The sequence below is a fragment of the Numida meleagris genome, chromosome 13, assembly GCF_002078875.1.
Source record: "Numida meleagris isolate 19003 breed g44 Domestic line chromosome 13, NumMel1.0, whole genome shotgun sequence".
In the NCBI taxonomy this organism is placed as follows: Eukaryota; Metazoa; Chordata; class Aves; order Galliformes; family Numididae; genus Numida; species Numida meleagris.
The window spans coordinates 6,539,934-6,559,195 of NC_034421.1; the positions used below are offsets into that span (position 1 = coordinate 6,539,934).

The 19,262-nt window shown below is 41.4% G+C and overlaps 1 protein-coding gene across 7 annotated transcripts in view; it reads left to right on the forward strand.

Moving 5' to 3' along the window:
* The window catches only part of TSC2 (tuberous sclerosis 2), a 30,594-nt gene that overhangs the window by 3,331 nt on the left and 8,001 nt on the right, over positions 1 to 19,262 (forward strand). For 3 of the 7 annotated variants that reach the window (XM_021412038.1, XM_021412040.1, XM_021412045.1), the window contains 27 exons: positions 118 to 262; positions 400 to 517; positions 874 to 922; positions 1,316 to 1,441; positions 1,777 to 1,850; positions 2,206 to 2,332; positions 2,928 to 3,071; positions 3,287 to 3,424; positions 3,642 to 3,745; positions 4,558 to 4,639; positions 5,524 to 5,679; positions 6,006 to 6,122; positions 6,649 to 6,771; positions 7,001 to 7,107; positions 7,543 to 7,696; positions 8,365 to 8,487; positions 8,816 to 8,950; positions 9,462 to 9,651; positions 10,080 to 10,173; positions 10,498 to 10,600; positions 10,821 to 10,915; positions 13,479 to 13,610; positions 15,302 to 15,466; positions 16,074 to 16,226; positions 16,378 to 16,490; positions 16,931 to 17,152; positions 17,955 to 18,170. In XM_021412038.1, coding sequence (XP_021267713.1) covers positions 118 to 262; positions 400 to 517; positions 874 to 922; positions 1,316 to 1,441; positions 1,777 to 1,850; positions 2,206 to 2,332; positions 2,928 to 3,071; positions 3,287 to 3,424; positions 3,642 to 3,745; positions 4,558 to 4,639; positions 5,524 to 5,679; positions 6,006 to 6,122; positions 6,649 to 6,771; positions 7,001 to 7,107; positions 7,543 to 7,696; positions 8,365 to 8,487; positions 8,816 to 8,950; positions 9,462 to 9,651; positions 10,080 to 10,173; positions 10,498 to 10,600; positions 10,821 to 10,915; positions 13,479 to 13,610; positions 15,302 to 15,466; positions 16,074 to 16,226; positions 16,378 to 16,490; positions 16,931 to 17,152; positions 17,955 to 18,170 — 3,505 coding nt within the window. The remainder of the gene's footprint in view (positions 1 to 117; positions 263 to 399; positions 518 to 873; positions 923 to 1,315; positions 1,442 to 1,776; positions 1,851 to 2,205; positions 2,333 to 2,927; positions 3,072 to 3,286; positions 3,425 to 3,641; positions 3,746 to 4,557; positions 4,640 to 5,523; positions 5,680 to 6,005; positions 6,123 to 6,648; positions 6,772 to 7,000; positions 7,108 to 7,542; positions 7,697 to 8,364; positions 8,488 to 8,815; positions 8,951 to 9,461; positions 9,652 to 10,079; positions 10,174 to 10,497; positions 10,601 to 10,820; positions 10,916 to 13,478; positions 13,611 to 15,301; positions 15,467 to 16,073; positions 16,227 to 16,377; positions 16,491 to 16,930; positions 17,153 to 17,954; positions 18,171 to 19,262) is intronic. The other 4 variants (XM_021412039.1, XM_021412041.1, XM_021412042.1 and 1 more) reach the window with 2 other exon arrangements.

Below are 19,262 nucleotides of genomic sequence, written 5' to 3' on the forward strand. Positions count from 1 at the left end.
AAATAATTTCAAGCCTCAAGTTTTCTGTTACAGATTTGATCAGGTCTGGACCTTCTTTAGTGACACTGTTATTTTCTCCACCTTCTCCCCCTATCCCCCCTTCTTTTTTTTCCTAAGGGTGAGAGATTAGGAATCCTTAGAGCACATTTTTTTAAGGTTATTAAGGACTATCCCTCCAATGAAGACTTGCATGAACGGCTTGAAGTGTTTAAGGCTCTAACAGAGAATGGACGATACATCACTTACTTAGAAGAAGAGTTAGGTAGGTATTATCATTATTCCTCTAACATTTGCCTGTAATAAGCTAAGGGACAGGCATCCAGCAGTGTGAGAAAAAGGCAATAGAGATAATGCTTCTGGGCAGAAAGCTGGTTGTAATGATTTGTTTTCTCCCTTTAGCTGACTTTGTGCTACAGTGGATGGATGTTGGTTTGTCTTCAGAATTCCTTTTGGTTTTAGTGAACCTGGTGAAATTCAACAGTTGCTATCTGGAAGACTATGTAGCTGACATGGTCCAGTAAGTCCATATCTGACATTTCTGACAAATATTTGATTTTCTTACAATGTTCAGGTCCATTTTAGTTTAAAATGTTGCATGTACTTTCCTCTTTTCATGTGATGAATCCAACTGCATTGCTTAGTCTCTGCTGTTTTATTAACAAAGGCATAATGAGAGGTTATTCAAGTACAACTTTAAGCTGTTTATAGAAGGTTGTATTGTCCAGTGTCCTTAGGAATGTTATAAAAAGTGCCAAAGTAGGGAGAGTGATAAGGGAAAATAGCATGCCAATTTACTTTTCTGTTTTAGCTCTTTATAATTTGCTTAGAATTATATTAAGTAAACAATTATAATTAAATGTTCTTTCTTAACAGCAAGATATGCATCTTGTGTATTCAGACTTCATCATCTGTGGACATAGAGGTCAGTAATTGGAGTCTGTCTTAATACTTCAGAGTTCTTTGAAATTGTTTGAAACCGTATCTGTTACAAAATCAGATCATCGGTCTCTAATCCCAGTTTATTCTTGTCTTAGAATAGACTTAATACAAAGTGTTTGTAAGCCAAAATATCTCTTACACCAATACTAATTTTATTCCGAAAGTGGAGCGTGCATAAATTTGTTATGCAAATCAGTTTTTTAACAGTGCTTTTTATGGGTTACTTTCTGTCCTGCATTAGAAAAGAAAGAAAGAAAAAAGACGTATCTTAATCTTTTCTAACTTCCAGAAGATTTCCTGGGTCTGCCACCTTAGGATTTGACCTGCTTTATTCCTAGGGAAGTGTATAACCATGTTATCTTTTTCTTTCTCAAAGATTTCTTTGCAAGTTTTAGATGCTGTTGTTTGCTATAACTGTCTGCCATCAGAGAACCTGCCAGTATTTATCATCACTTTGTGCCGTACCATCAACGTGAAGGAACTCTGTGAGCCATGCTGGAAGGTCAGAACTTTTAATGATTTCACAGTTTCTTCCTTGCAGATGAAGAGCCACGTGCCTGTGAACATATGTCATAATTTTCAGTTTGATTTTAAAAGTAAATTAATTGTTTCAAGAATTAAGGATTCATCACATTGTTAGTGTAAATTCTGTCATTTCCATGTCACTAACCTGTGCTTTCAGCTGATGTGGCAGGCACCCTTCTCTGTTGTGGCATGGAAATGGCATGGGACACATTTACTTTCCATAAGCAGTCATGATGGGCCAGCTGAATGCATGTTTAGGGTCCGTGAGTGTTTTAACAACTGGATATTTAAGTGTTCTCTTTGAATTTCCAGCTTATGCGCAACCTTTTGGGAACTCATTTGGGACACAGTGCAATCTACAACATGTGCAGGATCATGGAAGACAGGTAAAGAGGGTATATAACAAAACCCTAGTAATTCAGTAGAAGTCCCGTTGAGTTAGACAGGGGAGCCACTGACCTCAATAGAGCAGGCTGAGAGTTCTGGTTCTTAGAAGTGAATCCTTTTCCTAATTAGGCTGCTGGAATGCTCATTTTTCAACTTTTCTGAATTTAATTTTCCTTCCCTTAAAAATAAAATCATGCTAAAAAGTTTTCCAGATTTTGTGCTTACAAATTGCTTTGCAATTCTCTGATGTGTAACAGATGGAAATTACTTTTATGACAGTGTGTATTCCTATTGAGTCTTGTGCTCTTAAATAATCTTAGCATGGTCTCAGACTTTCCTCCCATCTGTTGATAGAGCTTACATGGCCGATGCAGCGCTGCTGAGAGGAGCGGTGTTCTTTGTTGGGATGGCTCTCTGGGGTGCTCATCGCCTCAATTCACTCAAGAATTCCCCAACTTCAGTGCTGCCTTCATTCCTCAAGGTAGGGTGGGATGCTGGAGGAACTTTTTAATCGGGTGTGCATCTGGACCTGTACAAATTCAGAAGAAAACTGTGATCCCCTTCACCAAAGAGATCTTTGCATCACTGAAAGATATTAATCGAGTGTGCTAGGTAATGTGTGAGGGAAGAATAAAACAACAGAGATTTTCAGTTTAAAACTGAGGTGTCCTTCTGGAATATTTCAGTATCTCTGTTGGCCAGAAACGCAAACTCTGAATTCTTTTTATAAAAAATCTATATTGTGAATGGTAGCTTAAAAAACAGAAATCAAGCAGAAACTTGCACTCTTGCTAATGTGTGGTACAGAAATCTGAGGGACATTGTCTTCAGAGCTCCCTTAAAATTCTGTCATTCAAGTGAATCAAGCAGGAGTTACTATCTTTAAAACCTCACATGCCTACTCTTTTAGGATAGGGCTGTATTTGGCAGCTGTTCTACAGCTGCGTGCAGGAGTGTGTAACTGCACTTCATAAAATAGTTCCTTGCTTTGGCCTTTGTGTGTATATACTTAGATGCATTTATCTACAGGCCTTCATGCTAACTTTGTTTCCTGACTGGAACACTTTGTATTCCAGGCCATGACATGTCCCAATGCAGTTGTATCTTACGAGATAGTTCTGTCCATCACCCGTCTGATAAAGAAGTATGGGAAGGAACTGCAAGCTGTAACCTGGGATATCCTCTTGGACATCATGGAGCGATTACTGCAGCAGCTGCAGGTAAGTGTTGAGCCTATCTTGATGCACTTTCAGTTAAAAGACCTTGCCATAAGTATTCTTGCAAATTGATCTCTTGTTTGTACACTCTAGTGACCAAATGAAGGTTTGGCCCAATTCTTGATACTGTGCTTGTCAGCTAGGTTTTCTATTTGCCAGAAGTTGGTACTTTCTGATAAAGTAGAAGTTTTCTAGGAATGTTTTTATCTCTATTTCAGAGTTTAGAGAGCCAAGAACTTAAGTCCATTGTACATGATCTTTTGACTACAGTAGAAGAGCTCTGTGACCAGAATGAGTTTCATGGTTCTGAAGAGAGGTTTTTTGAGCTGGTGGAAAGATGTGCTGATCAGAGACCGGTGAGACTTTCCCTGATAGCTTCTTTCTTTATCGTCAGTTGAAACCGTTTCGTTACTTGGTACAACTGAAAACAGTGAGTCCTGAAATAGCAAGTGGTTAGAAAACCTCAGCAAGGACTTACTTTTGCATGAACCTTGTTCTTAGAGGGAGGACAAAAATGAATGCATTGTTTTTGCTTATACACTAAAAAAAAAATTCTTGATCTTTCCATGAAAGGAATCTTCTGTATTAAACTTGATAGCATACAGAGCTCAATCCATTCATCCTGCCAAAGATGGCTGGATTCACAACCTGCAGATGTTAATGGAGAGATTCTTCAGGTATGAAATCATAACTTTATGAATACAAGGTACTTTCAAATGTTTCTTGCCACCTTTCCATGTTAAATAATTTTGTTTTCTGAAGTTCTAATGTTAGTGAGTGACCACTAATAAGTACAGTAGTTCTAGGGCACAGTACATGAAAGGATTTGTTTAGCAAAAGAAAAACTTTCCACTGAGTTATGTTCCTTTTTTTCCCCTGTCCTTTATTACCGTTGCCTGGTGCTATTCCACTTCACCTAGGCAGTTACATGCTCCACTGCCCAACACTTTGTAGTTCTGACAGCAAACAAGACTTTGCTGTTAAGCCTCATGATTGTATGTATTAGTCCAGTATTAAAGTAATATCTGTTTCTGAATTGGCACTCCTACAAGTATTTTTATGCTCTAAAATACCAACATGCAGCGATAAAAAAAAAAACTTATGTCTCATTTGTGAAACGTTGCTGAAGAGCAGATCTTTCTCTCTGCTGTATGTTTGGTTTTGAATTTGCTCACTGGAGCACTTGCCCTTCAATACTTTGTAATTTGAACTAGAAGTGGAAAAAATGCAGTTGCAGGTTTTCAGTAGGAGTAAAAGCTGAATTGTAGGAAAAAGCTGAACTGGGATTCTAGTTCCCGTTTGTTCTTGAATCTGATTTTATACAGAGAGACATTAACTGAAGGCTGAACTGACCTCTAATGTTTATTGCTCTGACTCAAAAAGTTTCTTAGTTTATTTTAGTTTTACTTTCCTTTTTCTCCTCTTCCCCCCTCCCTTAAGTCGCAGCAACTTTATTTTACTCATCTTGAATTTGCTCTTCCTATTTTAGAAACGAAAGTCGTAGTGCTGTTCGTATTAAAGTTCTGGATGTCTTGTCCTTTGTACTGAGCATTAACAGACAGTTCTATGAGGTGTGTATCTATTTCTGATGGTTACATGTGCGATCTTAAGGGGGTGGGAGAGGCTTTGGTGTGGCACATTTTACAGTGTTGTCTCTGCCACTGAAGAGTGCACAGCATTGTGCTTTCAATATGACACACAACGAATGTTACTTCCAGATGTTTGTAGGAGGAATTGCCTTTTAATTGTCCTTAGCCAAAGAAAGGTCTATGCAACTTGCAGTGCGAGGTGCTGTGAGATGTTTTGAGGACATCCTTGCTTGTGGATTCGCTTCCCTGTTTTAAAGTCATTAATTCCATATACGTTTTGTTTTGGACTAACAGAATTAACTCTATGTCTCTCAGACCAATATAAAAGCTTTGTAAAAACGTGAAGTCTGGGCAGGATCTGACATGAGCAGATTGGCTTGACTTGATGCTTCTAGTTGCCATCCAAGATAGAAGCTGTCTGAAAGAGAAGTTGTTCAAGAGCTCTGGGGGTGTCTTCAGCTCCCTGGAATGTACCTAGAGTGTGCCAGGACAGGAAGGGGCAGAAATGCTTCTTGGATTCCTTGAAGATTTATGAAAACTTGTTGCTGTTGTATGTTTCTTGCCTGTCAAGAAACCAAGTCATAGAATTCCCTTAGCCCAGGTTCAGATAGGCTGTTGATGTCATCTGTAGGATAAATGAAAAGCCAAACATTGAATCCAAGTTCAGCAAAAAGCCATAAATATTTTGAAGGGGGGAGTACAGAAATACTTAACTGGAGGGCAGCGGAAAGATCAAGGCACCTAACAGTTCATTGAGGATCAAGCCTGGTACCAGTGTTTTTTTCTTAGCTGTTTGTCTCTTTAACATGCTGACTGAAAAACTGACAGCAAAATATCCAGGCTTATTCAAGTCTGTTCTCTTGCAGGAAGAGCTGATAAACTTGGTTGTAATCTCTCAGCTGGCTCACATTCCAGAGGATAAAGACCATCAAGTTCGAAAATTGGCCACTCAGCTACTTGTAGACCTTGCTGAAGGCTGCAACACACATCACTTTAACAGCTTGCTTGATATCATAGAAAAGGTGAGGCAGAGTTTGGTCAACTGTCAGTAGCATCACAACAGCTTTATCCAGGTCCTCTTGCTGTGGCTGAGGAGACTAACCCGTGAATGTCATCACTTGCATGGGTCAGTGGAGTACTGTAAAATTGCTGGGTTTTGTAGGATGCAGACATGGAGCACAGAGTGGAATTGAACTTTAAAAACCCTATCAACACCCATCCAAGTTACATGACAGGACGTGCAGAATTTCTGGCAAGGATAACTTGCTGTAGTCTTGTTTGACCTTCCAGGACAGAATTACAGAGAGGTTGTGTTGTCGATCTAAAGTGTTCTGCTTTTTTTAAACAGGTGGCTGTGCATTCTCTCTCATCTCCTTCTGAACTGGAAGAGAGGGATTTGCTATCATATTCAGCTTCTTTGGAGGACGTGAAGACAGCAGTTCTTGGACTTCTGATAATTCTTCAGGTAAATCTGGCAGAGCATTAAACTGGTCCTCTTCCAAATAGCCTTCTACTGGGCTCTAGCTTTTTTAGATAACTGTTCTGTTATTAAATGCTCTGTCTTTTGATTTATCCACTTAATATTTAACTCTTTTGGTCACTTACTTTGTTTTTGGGTATTGTGTGACTGCTAGATGTCTTTATTTTCTCTTCTTTCCATTCTGTAGCAAATATGAGTCCATTTTCATGCGTGGAGGGCAAATGTGTTCATAAATTGTAGCAGAAGGGGAGTGGCTCATAACCTTGAATTGTGTTTGGATAACATGTCCTGAGATGCATTTTAAGCAGTTGTGAAGAGCTAGTTGTTCTGATTGCTGCAGAAGTCAGTTACTGTTCTGGAGTCTCTGCAGCAGTTCTGATCAGAGATGCCCTTTTATCTTGCTTTCAGGAGCCAGAATTATCTGCGTTGGTCTTGAATTCTCAGTGCAAATACACATTTCTGAATAACTAGCATCAGTTTGCCTTTAGATTGTGTTTCTGTTCCTCTGTAGACAAAACTCTACAGCTTACCTTCCAGCCATGCCATGCGGGTGTACGAGATGCTGATTCACCACATCCAGCGCCACTATCTGTATGCGTACAGCCTTGCTGTGGCTAGCAGCATCAGATTGCAGGTATGAACAGTAACCCATGCATGCTGTCTCTGGGAATCTTGGGATGCAGGTTGGAAATGTGTTCTGTAGAGGTTCTCAGAAGCAGAATTAAATGTTTCTTGGCTAGTTCTGAAAAAGAACTAGCCACAGCATCCGAAAAAAATCCCTTTGTCTGTACCTGCAGGTGGGAGTTGGGAGAATATTCCACTGGCTTGGGTTTTCAGTTACTTCAGTGTCTTCTCTGTTGCAGGTATTTGATTTCCTCCTGATGCTTCGAGCTGACTCCCTCCACCGTCTTGGCCTTGCTAACAAGGATGGAGCAGTGAGATTCAGCCCTTACTGTCTGTGTGATTTTGTGTAGGTTTCTCAGCATTTAGCAAATGCTGTTTTCAGAACTATTCTATATTCTTGCATGAGTTCAATGGTCTGTCTCTAGTCTGAATCATTCAAATCCTGATGAGTCTGTGATGAGACAATTCTATAGTTACAGCTTGGAATGGTCTCTGCTAATAACTCTGTGCTCTTTCAAACCACTTATCTACAGAGCCCTCAATCTCAGACATGGAATTTCTCTTCCTGTCACAAAACTTAACAAAAACGTTTGCAGTTTCCTGCCTGGAACCAGTTCTTATATTGAGATTTGATTCAATAATTTGTACAGATCTAGCTATTTTAGTTTTATACCTTGTTCTGATGTTTGTTGTGAAACATACCGCAATGAATAAATCTCTAAAATTCCTGTTCTGTCCTTAAGTTTACCTTGCATTATTTTTCTGCCTTCCTGTGTTGTAGAGAAGCAGAGAAGAGAGCTTCTGAGAAAAAGCCTACTGGTACGCTCTCTCCGCCTTCAGGAAGTCCCAGTGTGCCTTCCCAGAACAGCGCCATTCGGATCGGACATTTGCCATACTCAATGGTCTTTGGAGTCCTTCTGCAGTGTTTGAAGCAAGTATGTCTACTCTTAATGACAGTTGTCATCTTAGTGTGAAATATGACAGCTTAAAAGGTCTGGCTAGAGAGCACTGTCCCTGAGTATCTAAATAATGCCTGAAAAGCAAGACTTAAATCCTCCTTCATGGGCATCTGTGTGTAATTGTGCAACTTTACAGCCACCAGTGGGAGCACCAGTTCAGCTCTCCAGAAATTCATCAAGGCTTTCATTGCACGCTGCTTCAGATTGGACAAAGGCAAAAATGTGTTCATGAAACAAAAATGAAAGAATTCATCCTATTTCTGAAAGGGCATTTGGAACTGTAAATGTAGATTGCTCGTTAATGTTGAGTTTGGACAGGGCTGCATTCTGAGAGTGTCTTGCTCTGGAGGCTAATTTGTACTAGTGTTTAGGAGAGTTGAACTCTGGCTCTGTCTGGTTGAGCTCTGTCAAATCTGGATTCAAGTCATCTTTGAGCATGCAGTGCCAATATTGCACCTAGAGCTGGATGAGAGACAGGAAGTAACATGTGACAGCTAAATGTCTTTTCTTTTTGTGTAGCTACCATGCCAAGACATACATCTGCCTAGGAAATGGCATGTTGTCTGAAATTTGATGGGTCCTACTTTCTAACAGAATGAAAATCGTCCAAAAACTTTCCACCCAAACTTCTTCTTTCTTTCCAGGAGACAGACTGGAAGGTGTTGAAGTTGGTCCTCAACAAACTACCAGAATCCCTCCGCTATAAAGTGTTGTTTTTAACCTCTCCTTGTAACATAGACCTCCTGGCATCTGCACTGAGCTACATGGTAATGCCACTCACCCTATAGATGTGTAATTACCAGATCCTTAGTTTGCTTGTCACTTTTTTGAGGCTGTTTTTTTTGTTTGTTTGCTTGTTTGTTTTGCTTCAGTCTAGTATTTACAAGATTATCATGCCTGCTGCCAATCCGTGCTCACCTTCTCCTTTTATGGGGAGTGTTTTAGGTTTAGTTTAATAATTGGTGTTTTCCTTCTCTAGGTATGTATTGAATATATATATACACGTGCAAAGTGAGCTATGAGCCATGCCTTTCAACTGCCTTTTAGAGAGTATTCTCACTGTAAGCTATTCTAACTTAATGTGTGATGCTTCAGCTCACAGACAAGAAGACAACGGACAGACTCCATGGTACCCCAGAAGGCTTTTCCCGCACTGACTTGCATCTGGCTGTAGTTCCAGTACTGACAGCATTGATATCTTATCATAATTATCTGGACAAAGCTAAACAGGTACAGGAGAAGCCAGAGGATGTGGTGGGAGCAGGGCCTGGGCCTCTACAGTAGTGCATTTTCTTTCCTTTTTACTTTCCTTCCTTTGTGCAGCAGTCACTGTCTGATCAGTTGGTTTTACTGTTGTCCATCCTTACCTGTTCCCCTGTTCACACGCTGCTGAGTGACTTAAACCTTTCTTCAAGACCCTGGTAAACGTGAAAACTGAACAGAGAGACAGTGTTTTCCATAAGAAGTCTCTGATCCATCTCTGTGTTTCATCAGAAGCTGATGTAGTAATTTCTAAAGTTCCTATCTGGTTAAAGTTCCCTCGTAAGATTTTGGTCTGGAATATAAGCAACATTTCTTAGGGTTCTGTGTTAACGCATTTTGAGTAGTGTGTGTCATACAGGCACTGCAGTAGGGGATGCCTTGTAAGTTATTCTGAAATGCTAACTGAAGCCAGGAGATAGAACGTCACAGGTTTGCTCTTTATCATGACTTTTTTCTTTTTTTCCTTTTTGTTTTGTAGCGTGAAATAGTGTATTGCCTGGAACACGGTCTTATTTATCGCTGTGCAAACCAGTGCGTTGTAGCACTCTCTGTCTGCAGTGTTGAGATGCCCGACATCATCATAAAGGCACTTCCTGTCTTAATAGTCAAATTAACCCACATATCTGCTACGGCCAATATGGCAATCCCTCTCTTAGAATTTCTTTCAAGTAAGTTGTAAAGTTCTTCTGTGTTTTATCTTAGAGTTGTAAATGTTTTTGACCTGAACGTGAGTGTTTTGATTGCATTAGTCAAATGCATTGTGCTGTAAGGGTTTCTTGTTTTTATGGTCTTGCCTTTTCACCATCCTCAAGATAGAAATGCTTGATTATCTCATTTGTTACTGTTTTTCTATTTAAGACACGTGCACGTGCTTACAGTGCAGCTGTACAGTGGTGGGAAATAGAAAGCTGTTCTCCCTGCCTTGTTGCTTATAACTTAGGCAGCATGAAATTACTGTTATGTTAACCACGATGTTAACTTCTACATCAGCAGATGATTTAGAAGAGACAAAATGATTCAAATTAAGCTGAATTCTGGTATTGAATAGCTGATGTTCAGAACTCACCTGTGTTTGTTTCTTCTTGAACCATTCTAGCTCTGGCAAGGCTGCCTCACCTCTACAGGAACTTTGCTGCAGAGCAGTATGCCAGCGTGTTTGCCATCTCCCTGCCATACACAAACCCTTCCAAGTAAGTTTGTAGCAAATCTGCTTCATCCCTTTCCTCATCTCTAAAATGAAGAGGGTAGGATAGGCTTTTTTGTAGCACTTGGTTCAAGATTATTTATGGGATATTGCACATCTTGGTATCTCCAAGCCTTTTCTGAAGGTGGACCATATTCACCTGGGACAAAATATCTGTTTTTCTTAAATAGAAGTCAGCTTTTTTTTTTTTATTTCTTTAAACTTACAGTAGGTAAAGGAACAGTTATACTTCTCAGACAGACAAGTCCCTGTGTTCAGTTCTGGAATGATATCATACTGCAACATTAAACTGTGGTTTTTGCTGTTTTAGGTTTAACCAGTACATTGTTTGCCTGGCCCACCATGTGATAGCTATGTGGTTCATTCGGTGTCGCCTTCCCTTCCGAAAGGATTTTGTTCCCTTTATTACCAAGGTAATGGATACTGCTGGATCAAACAGCGCGCAATAAAGATGGTGACTTTGACTGGTTCAAGAAGTATAATGGTTCTGTATGAAGCCAGAAGAAGACACCTTTTCTTGTCAACATCTTTTTCAAAACCACATGGGAGTTGTTGTGCGTTAGCCCATGATTGCAGTCGTTCAGCTGCAAGCCCTACTCATTCAAACTTGTATCTGTTTGTCTCGATTGACAGGGTTTGCGCTCCAACGTGCTGCTCTCCTTTGATGACACACCTGAAAAGGACAGTTTCAGGGCTCGTAGTACAAGCCTCAATGAGAGGCCAAAAAGGTAAATGATGTTCGATTCCAGCAGGGTTCCTTGTATAGTGCTCAAACCCTTCCCTGAGCTCATTCTGAAGGAGGCTCTCTGATTATCCGAAATGTGACTGCATTTAAGCAAGCCAAGTAAACCTCTTTAGGGAATTGGTAAAAGACAAACTGAGGTTGGTAAGAAGTTGAAATCAAACCAAGCTGGCTGTCTGATAGTACATATGAAAGTGCCACTGTCTGTTCTGTGAGTTTTTACAGTGAAGTGCAAATTTTTGTATTGTTGTTAGTTTTTGGAAAGCAACAGTTCTTTCAGGCACAGTGCTACCAGAGAAGAGAAGGGTAATATACCAGAAGTAATAAAGAAACATATTTATAGTGTTAACTTCTTTTAATAAGAGATTGGCAATGACTATTATAAATGATTGCCAGGGAAATTATTGTGCTTAGTATAAATTGAGATAGCAAAAACTGTGTTTTTCCATAGGGATATATAATAAGTCATTGTACACGACTAAATGACTGAAGGCAGAATGCTGCCTTGTGCGTGTGTGAATGGCCTGTTATTTTATTTGAATTTTGAAACCAGTATGTCCGTTTGAAGCAAAGCTTGATATCTTTAGAGTTCGGAATGTACCTTGCCAATAGTCTTTCAGAGTAACGTTTGCAAGGATGGAAGAATATTGCTTGGAAGGCATTGTGGGTCCCTTCCAACTTGGGTTACTCTATGCTTCTATGATTTTAAGGCATTCAAGATTTCTCCTATGTCCTTTTACCTGTAGGACGTACCTAAATTGGTTCACTTAACTTGCTTCAGTGTTAATGTGCAGTAAGCATACAGTGGCATTTGAACCCTGGGGAAAGTGCCTCTACTTTAACTGCAAGGCTCAGTGAGTGTCTTGCAATGAAGAAACACCACCCCTTCCCTAATGCTATAGCTGTAAACCCTGTTTTGTGTTTCATCTCTCCCATCTCCTCTTCTTTCATTCAGAAATTTGGAAGAGAAGCCTTTTGACAATCGTCTCTCAAATTAGAATTTCAGCTAATCTTTTTTTTTTTTTTTTTTTTCCCTAAAAGCCTGTTAAATTCAACCAGGTTGGAATACTACTGTATCTAAAGGTTCTTGCTAACACTGCTGGATCACTTCCCCAGAAATCTCTGCTAAGCAGTGTGAGCTCAGGCAGCAACTGAAACACCAGAATGGCAGTGATGCCTCTGAGTCTGTCTGAGTTTGGATTCTGGCCAAATGAGAGAAGAAATAGCTTTGAGTAGATATCTGTTTCCTTGTTTCAGAAACCTTGTGTGCTTGGTTTTTGCTCTGTAAGCCCAAAGAACAAGCGTTTCCATGCTCTAGATGAGGCACTGTGTATTGACGGAGACAAAGATCCCAACAGTTCCCACGGCTGCTGAATGGCATCATGTTGGTGGAGGTGCTAAGCTCAATGTGGGCTTCTGCTCTCTGTGCTTACGTCTCCAGTTGTGGCCAAAATCTCTGTCAGAGATTGCTGGGAGGAGAAGGAGGAGAAATAAATTCTAATCCATCCAAGTGGCTGTCTGAAAGGTAATCATTCACTGAAAGGACAGCAAGTAAATCATGTTCAGGAATGTTAAGTGGGCCTCTGTATTTTATGTACAGTGATGTGAACTGTTGGACCAGCTGTTATGTCCAGATTAGTACTCAGCAAGGCGTGCATCTCAGCTGTGGCTGATTGCAGTGCCTCTTAGATGTTAATTGCTGCCATCTCCCACATGTGGTTGGCACCAGACAGAGTGCAGGCTCATCTTCTTTCTGTTCCAGTTGCAAGTCAAGCGGGTTACCGTGTGCCACCTGCAATAAGATAGCTTGTGGGACAGAAAAGCACCATGCAGCCAGCAGCCAAGGGGACGTGTGCCCTTGTCCCTCCAACCACACCATGTGAGAAGCATCAGTTCCATTCAGATGGGCTGAGTGTCCCCCAGTGTCTCAAGGTCTGAGCCATAGGACAGTGTCCTCTCTCTGACCATGGGACATTTTTGTGGTTCAGTTGAAACTCAGACTCAGTCCAGCCCTAACAACATAGAGACGGACAGACAGATACCTGTCTCTCATAGAAGAAAGTGCTGCAACCTGCTTTTGGCAAAGCATTTTAGGATCTGGGATCTTTGTGGAAGTAGTCAGTGTTTGTGGTGTCCTGAAGCAGTGAGGTGAGGTAACAGGAGGTGGCTGAACTGCACAAAACTCCTTGGACTTGAGAAACTTACGCCAAATGAGCATTGCGATGCTTTTGCCTTTGTTTAACAGTTCAGTATTCCAACTGTCATTTCAATCAGCTTTTTTTTGTTTTAACTTGTACTAATTTCATTTGTTTCGTAGCACATTTAAAATCTTGTTTTCAAAATGTGGTTTGTCTTTTTGAAGCTTTCAGCTCTGCTTGTTCGTACATTTTAATTTTTATTTTCCCTTTTTTGGCATTTGTTTTATTTTACATCACCCTCCGGGATCCCCCAATATTGACCCTGTGACCTGTGACCTTTCAACCTACATCCCTACAATGATTTCCTCCCTTCCTGTGACCTCTTTTGGGGCTTGGTGCTTCTCCACCTAGTAGTTTAAGACTAGCCAAAAATGCAAAGCAAGGCTTGAATAACTCTCCTCCAGTGAAAGAGCTGAAAGAACCCTCTGCAGTTGATGCCTTCCGATCCCGCAGCATCAGTGTGTCTGAACATGTGGTCCGCAGGTAGAGGCACTTTAAATGGGGAGAATCCAAGAGCGGTTCAGCACTTGGAAATTTTTACCTCGAGGGTGGGTGGAAGCAGGGTGGATTTGCATGTGGGATGCTTGCATGACTCGGCAATACAAACCTGATCTTAGCCACAGGCTGGATTTTGGGAAGGCGTCGTGGACAACCCACGGCTTCCTAGTGCTGGCTGTTGGGTGGATGCATTGCCCCCTGTGTTGTGTGTGCCTGCTTTCCCTATGCTCTGGTGCTTTAGGAACAAACGTTTCTATTTGCAAAGTAAAGATGATGATGGGGAAGGAAAAAAAAAAAAGAAAATGTTGCATTCTGTGCAAGTGAAAGTCATGGTTAAAACTCACGGAAGCTTTCAAAGTGGTGATGTCACAGGAGGAGCTTTTGGTGCTCTGCTAACTGACTTACAGGCCCTCCTCCCAAACTGAGAGCAGTAGTTCTGGGTTTGGGATTTGTTCTTCGATGCAGAGAGCTGACAGAAGTATTTTGACCAGAATATGAGGTCATAAAAACCTTCATTTTTTTTCTCCATAGAGCAGTTAAAGGTGAACTCTACTCTTAGAACGCTTAGCCAATATGAAGCTATTGCTTTCATTGCTAAAGAAAACCAGTCTTAATCACAAACATTGATTTTCTCCCATGAAAGATGAAATGGCTTCTGCTAGTTTTTTAAACCTATTTCTGGATCACTTCCCTTGAGTCAATAACACATTGGGTGGGAATGAACCTGAGGTTTTGTGCCTCGATCCATAAGGATTCCTATCCACGGAACTTCATTGCTGTATTTGTGCTTTTGACAATGTGTCAGTCAAGAGAAATATGCTGAAGTGGCTGGATTGTGAGTATAATTCTGGCACTTAATTCTCTGATGTCCTCTTTAAACTATTAGGTGATTTTCTTCTGTTTTTATGGAAATTGTAGTGACTAAAAGTTCAGACCTTTAACCTGAGTTATACCAAGTTGCTGTGTTGCAAAACTTTAGCTTTTCTTATAATGGCATAAGGATTTCTTGTTATAAAAACATTCCCATCCAGCCTGTTACTGCAAGTTATTTAAACTGCCTTGCTGATTTTGTTAATTTGAAGGCAGAATTGCTCTCCAGTCTTCTGCCAATGTCTTGTTCGGAGTGCAATTTTTTTCTATTTCAAATTACATTCGATCTTATGTATCAATTGGATTAGTTTGGAGAAAAAAAAATCAGTATATGAAACAGCTGCAACAGAGGAAAAAGGAAACCACAACATTATAAAGTTAAGTCTAGAAAGATGCAATTTGTGGCTCATGGGCAACATACTGCCTGGGGAGCTCTGCAGGTTGCTTATGTCACAGGATGCTTGCCCTCACTGTAGTGAGTTCCAAGCATGGTGCTGCACTCACTGGTCACTTGCTGTGCTTGCCCATGGGCCACCTGACATCTGAGAGCACTGGCCTGCCTTAGTTGGTGGTCATTTAAATGTTTCTCAGTCTGAAGATAAAATACACATTATCCAGTAAAAATCTGGAAAGCACAACGTGAGGGTGATCCACAAATACTTTGTTTCCGTCCTGGGTTTACTGTCTGGCACTTCTCTGTTGGGGCACGTGCATGTATGGCAGGTGGTTCTGCACTGTGCTGTCTGCTGGGTGTGGGGACAAACGTTCTGCTGTGTGATCTGTCAGCTGGGAATGTTCTCTTCCAGTCGGATACAGACATCCATCACTAGTTCCAGCTTGGGCTCTGCGGATGAAAATTCAATGGCTCAGGCTGATGACAACTTAAAAAATCTCCATCTGGAACTCACTGAGACTTGTCTGGATATGATGGCCCGATACGTCTTCTCCAACTTCACCGCGGTGCCTAAGAGGTAGGGGTCAGTGACGGGGGGGGGGGGTGGTTTGGTTTGAAGTTCGTATTTCACCTTATTAGTGGAAAATTGCCATGACGCCCTTGAGATTGTAGCAGGCTCATTTCTTGCAGATTCAGAGTGGATTGCGTGAATACAAAGTTTGATGAGAGCACTCCATTCCGGCTAGCCTTGTCCTCAGCCTTCAGCCATCCAGGGGATGCACTGAAGGTTGTGCAGCCCCCGGAGGCGTGCTGTTTGTGAGCACTGATTTGCTCCCTGTCCTTGCTGGATGGTCACAGTTTTTGTTACAGAGCTGAGTATCACGTCAGCTGGCTTCAAATCAAGGGCACTTTTTTTTATCATGTTAAACCCTCCCAGGGGAGAGACGTAGCTCAGACAAACCCTTACTTCTCTGTAACGTGTGTCCAGGATTGTAGTAGTAGTTCTACTATCTGCTTATATTAAAGCCAGATCATCCCTTACCCTATAATGTGTTTGTTGACTGGGGAGTGCTAAAAATGCCATTAAAAAGGAGGAGAGCAGACAGTATCTCCTACACAGAGAAAATCAGCTGCCTGTGTAGGCTCTGTACTCTGTATTCTGAGAGCTGAAAATGTGTTTCTAGGTCTCCTGTGGGTGAGTTTCTGTTGGCTGGAGGAAGGACAAAGACATGGCTGGTTGGCAACAAGCTGGTGACCATCACTACAAGTGTCGGAACAGGGACAAGGTCCTTGCTTGGCCTAGACTCTGGAGAGCTCCAAAGCAGCACAGAATCAGGGTAATTACTGCTCCCAGTTCTAGAAATTTCTACCTAACAAAGGCACTTGAATGGTTAACCACCATTACTGTGGGTTTTTTTAAGGTTTTTCTCTTACCACAAGAGGACCAATTCCTCTCTCAGTATCACCAATATCTTCTTTTTTCCACAGCTCAGACCCCGTTTTGCAAGTGAGACAAACTAAAGAAGCTCCAGCAAAACTTGAATCTCAAGCTGGGCAGCAGGTTTGCAGAAGCTCTCGCAACAGAGTCAGATCCATGTCTGGTAAATTCCTGTCCTGGCATCTTACTGCTGGCTCTGTGTTGCAGGCTTAAGTGTTCTAGCACCTACTGCTAAACTCATTTGAGCATCTGGACTTGTCTAGTATTTATTAGTGAGCAGGCAGCAGCAGCTGTTGGCCTCAGTAGTGCTGGTATTTCTCCTGCTTGCCTTCCTTGCAGGAAAATTGGCAGTTGGTTAAGTCTCACTGCAAGAGCATTTGCAATGAGAATCGCCTAGATCTGTCAGACCTTGTTGTTTATAAGAAACAGACACAAGGTAAAGCCCTCTTAAGTTCCCAATACTGTGAGCAAAACTGCTAGAGGATCTCAACGGACTTGCTATTTCTCTGATGTTTTTAGTTTTTACTAAGCTAGTAGGTAATTAGTGTAAATATTTTTAGTATCAGCTAAACAAGGCTCTCCCTTCTGTGCCTGTCTTGCTAGGTGGTCACGCCTTACGTGTTGGTGCCTTAGATGGCTCAGCCTCTCACTTCCCTGGTGGCTCGGCTTCCCAAGGCACGCAGAGTCCTCCTGCTCCTGCATCTCGGCCAGAGAAGACTAATCCTGCTCCACAGACGCCTTTGCAGAAAGAAAAAGCGAACTTAGCTGCGTATGTCCCACTGCTGACACAGGGCTGGGCAGAAATCCTCGTGCGCAGACCCACAGGTATTGTGATCTGCGTGTGGAATGAGCTCTTCTGACTTGCTGAGAAACTGGAGCCTGGATGAAAAAGGAAAAATCCTTTTTTAGTGCAGATGGGTCACTTTGGTCGCTTACTGACTCTTTAAAGCAATTTATCTGATACGGGATTCTTTGAAATCACTCTTGTTTTTAACTCCCAAAGACCTGTGAAAAGATTGAAGTGAGGATTTATACCTGTAGATTAAGAACCACTGCAGAAGTTGTGTCTCCCAGTTTATCTGGCTCTAAGTAAGGCTGATATTGACACCGGTCTGTGATCTTTCTTGAAAATCTGTCTATGATGTGTTTCGTCTTCCCATGCTAGAGTTAAGATGATTGAGGCTTATGGCTAGAGCAGTTGCAGAGTTGAGTCTGCTGTTAGAGAAGGAGTAATGACAGATGCTGAAGGTCAAAATTCTTGAATACTGCAGTACATTAACTGGGAATTGTTTCAGCTGGAAGGTGCTTCCTGACAAAATAGCTGACCCAGTATCATTAATTAAAATACCTGAGTATTCCCCTTTTGGGAACCTGCTTTGGTAATGAGTTAACCAAGGATTGTTTTTGAAGAGCTTGGGGTGAAGGATGAGGTACTGAGAGCTCCATACTGAAAATAAGAAATCAGCCAAGGGATCGTGCCAAATGTCAGAGGAACTGAGAACTTTCACTGTTTGGATTTCATTTACATAATCCAAAACAATTTGTGCTTGTTTATTATTTTTCAGTGTGAGTTGTAAACTTTCTGGAGTGAAAACACTTAACGATCTTCCCTGATTGTCTTCATCAGGCAACACGAGCTGGCTAATGAGCCTGGAGAACCCACTCAGTCCCTTTTCTTCAGACATTAACAATATGCCCCTGCAAGAGCTGTCCAACGCACTCATGGCTGCGGAGCGTTTTAAAGAGCACCGAGAGACAGCTCTCTACAAGTCCCTCTCTGTTCCTTCCTCCAGCTTGGCCACTGGGACAGCCAAGCCATCGCTTCTCCAGCGTTCCAACACAGGTGAGAGATGTCAAGGCAGCCGTGTGTTTAGCGTAGCTGCCACTAGGCTGTTTCACATCTGTTGAAGTTACTGCAGGTCTTCCTGAACAGTAAGTTAGTAGCTTGAGGAGTAACACAGAAATGAGAAGGGGAATGAGTTCTTCTCCATGGGAGTTTGCAATGCAACATTCCCTTCCTCCTTGCTTCTAATGTTCCATCAGAAAACTGTCTCTCTTCCTTGAAGAAAGAGGGGAGCAGTGGAGCTTCTTTGGAGGAGTAACGTCTTTCATGACAGCTGCTTGCCAAATGGAAATGAACAAAGTTGTGGATCTTTTGCCTTTCTTGTTTGTTTGGGGTTGATCTGAGCATCCCACATTTGCATAGATCTTCCCATGCAGCACTTCCATTTGTCTTCAGTTTAACAGTTTTTCTGGAGCACTGGCCGTGCTAGGTTGCTAGGAAGATGGCCTATGTAAGCCTTGCCAGCCATGGTCAGTTCCCACTGGCTTTTACACGTGATAGTAGAATGCCAGTACTGTGGTACATAGGCATTAACTTGTGAATTAAAAGAAGTGCCTAGCTAAATGCCATTCCTTTGGCAATCAGTGAGAAAGTCGTTTTGGCCTTACTCTTCTTGACACAACTTCTGCAGCGGCCAGCCAGCTGTGACAAGTCAAGAGAATGCTCTGAAGAAACTCTGCTGTCAGGCTGTCATGTCTTAACCCTAAGAGGTTAGGTCACTCCTGCTCCTCAGACTTTTCTGTGCATTTAAAAACGATCTTTTGCCAAAAGTGCATAGCTGAGGAAAAACTCAGGCTTGTTTTCTGCGTGTGCTAGGATGTCACTTAGGAATTTTCTATTTCTATAACTATATATTTTTCTATAAAAAGATGCATTTTTCAAAGAGAGCAGTTTGAGTCTGCATTGTTTGGATGTGTTTATGCCTTCTTATTCGTGTTGAAACCTTGCACCCTTGAAGTATCCCTTTGCATCTAGTGAGCTTATCCCAGCTTGTTCTTTCCTTTGTTTGTTTTTATTTTATTTTTTTATTTTTATTTTTAAATAGGTTCTTGGCTACATTTTAAACTCTGTGCTTTTTAATTTTTTTTTTTT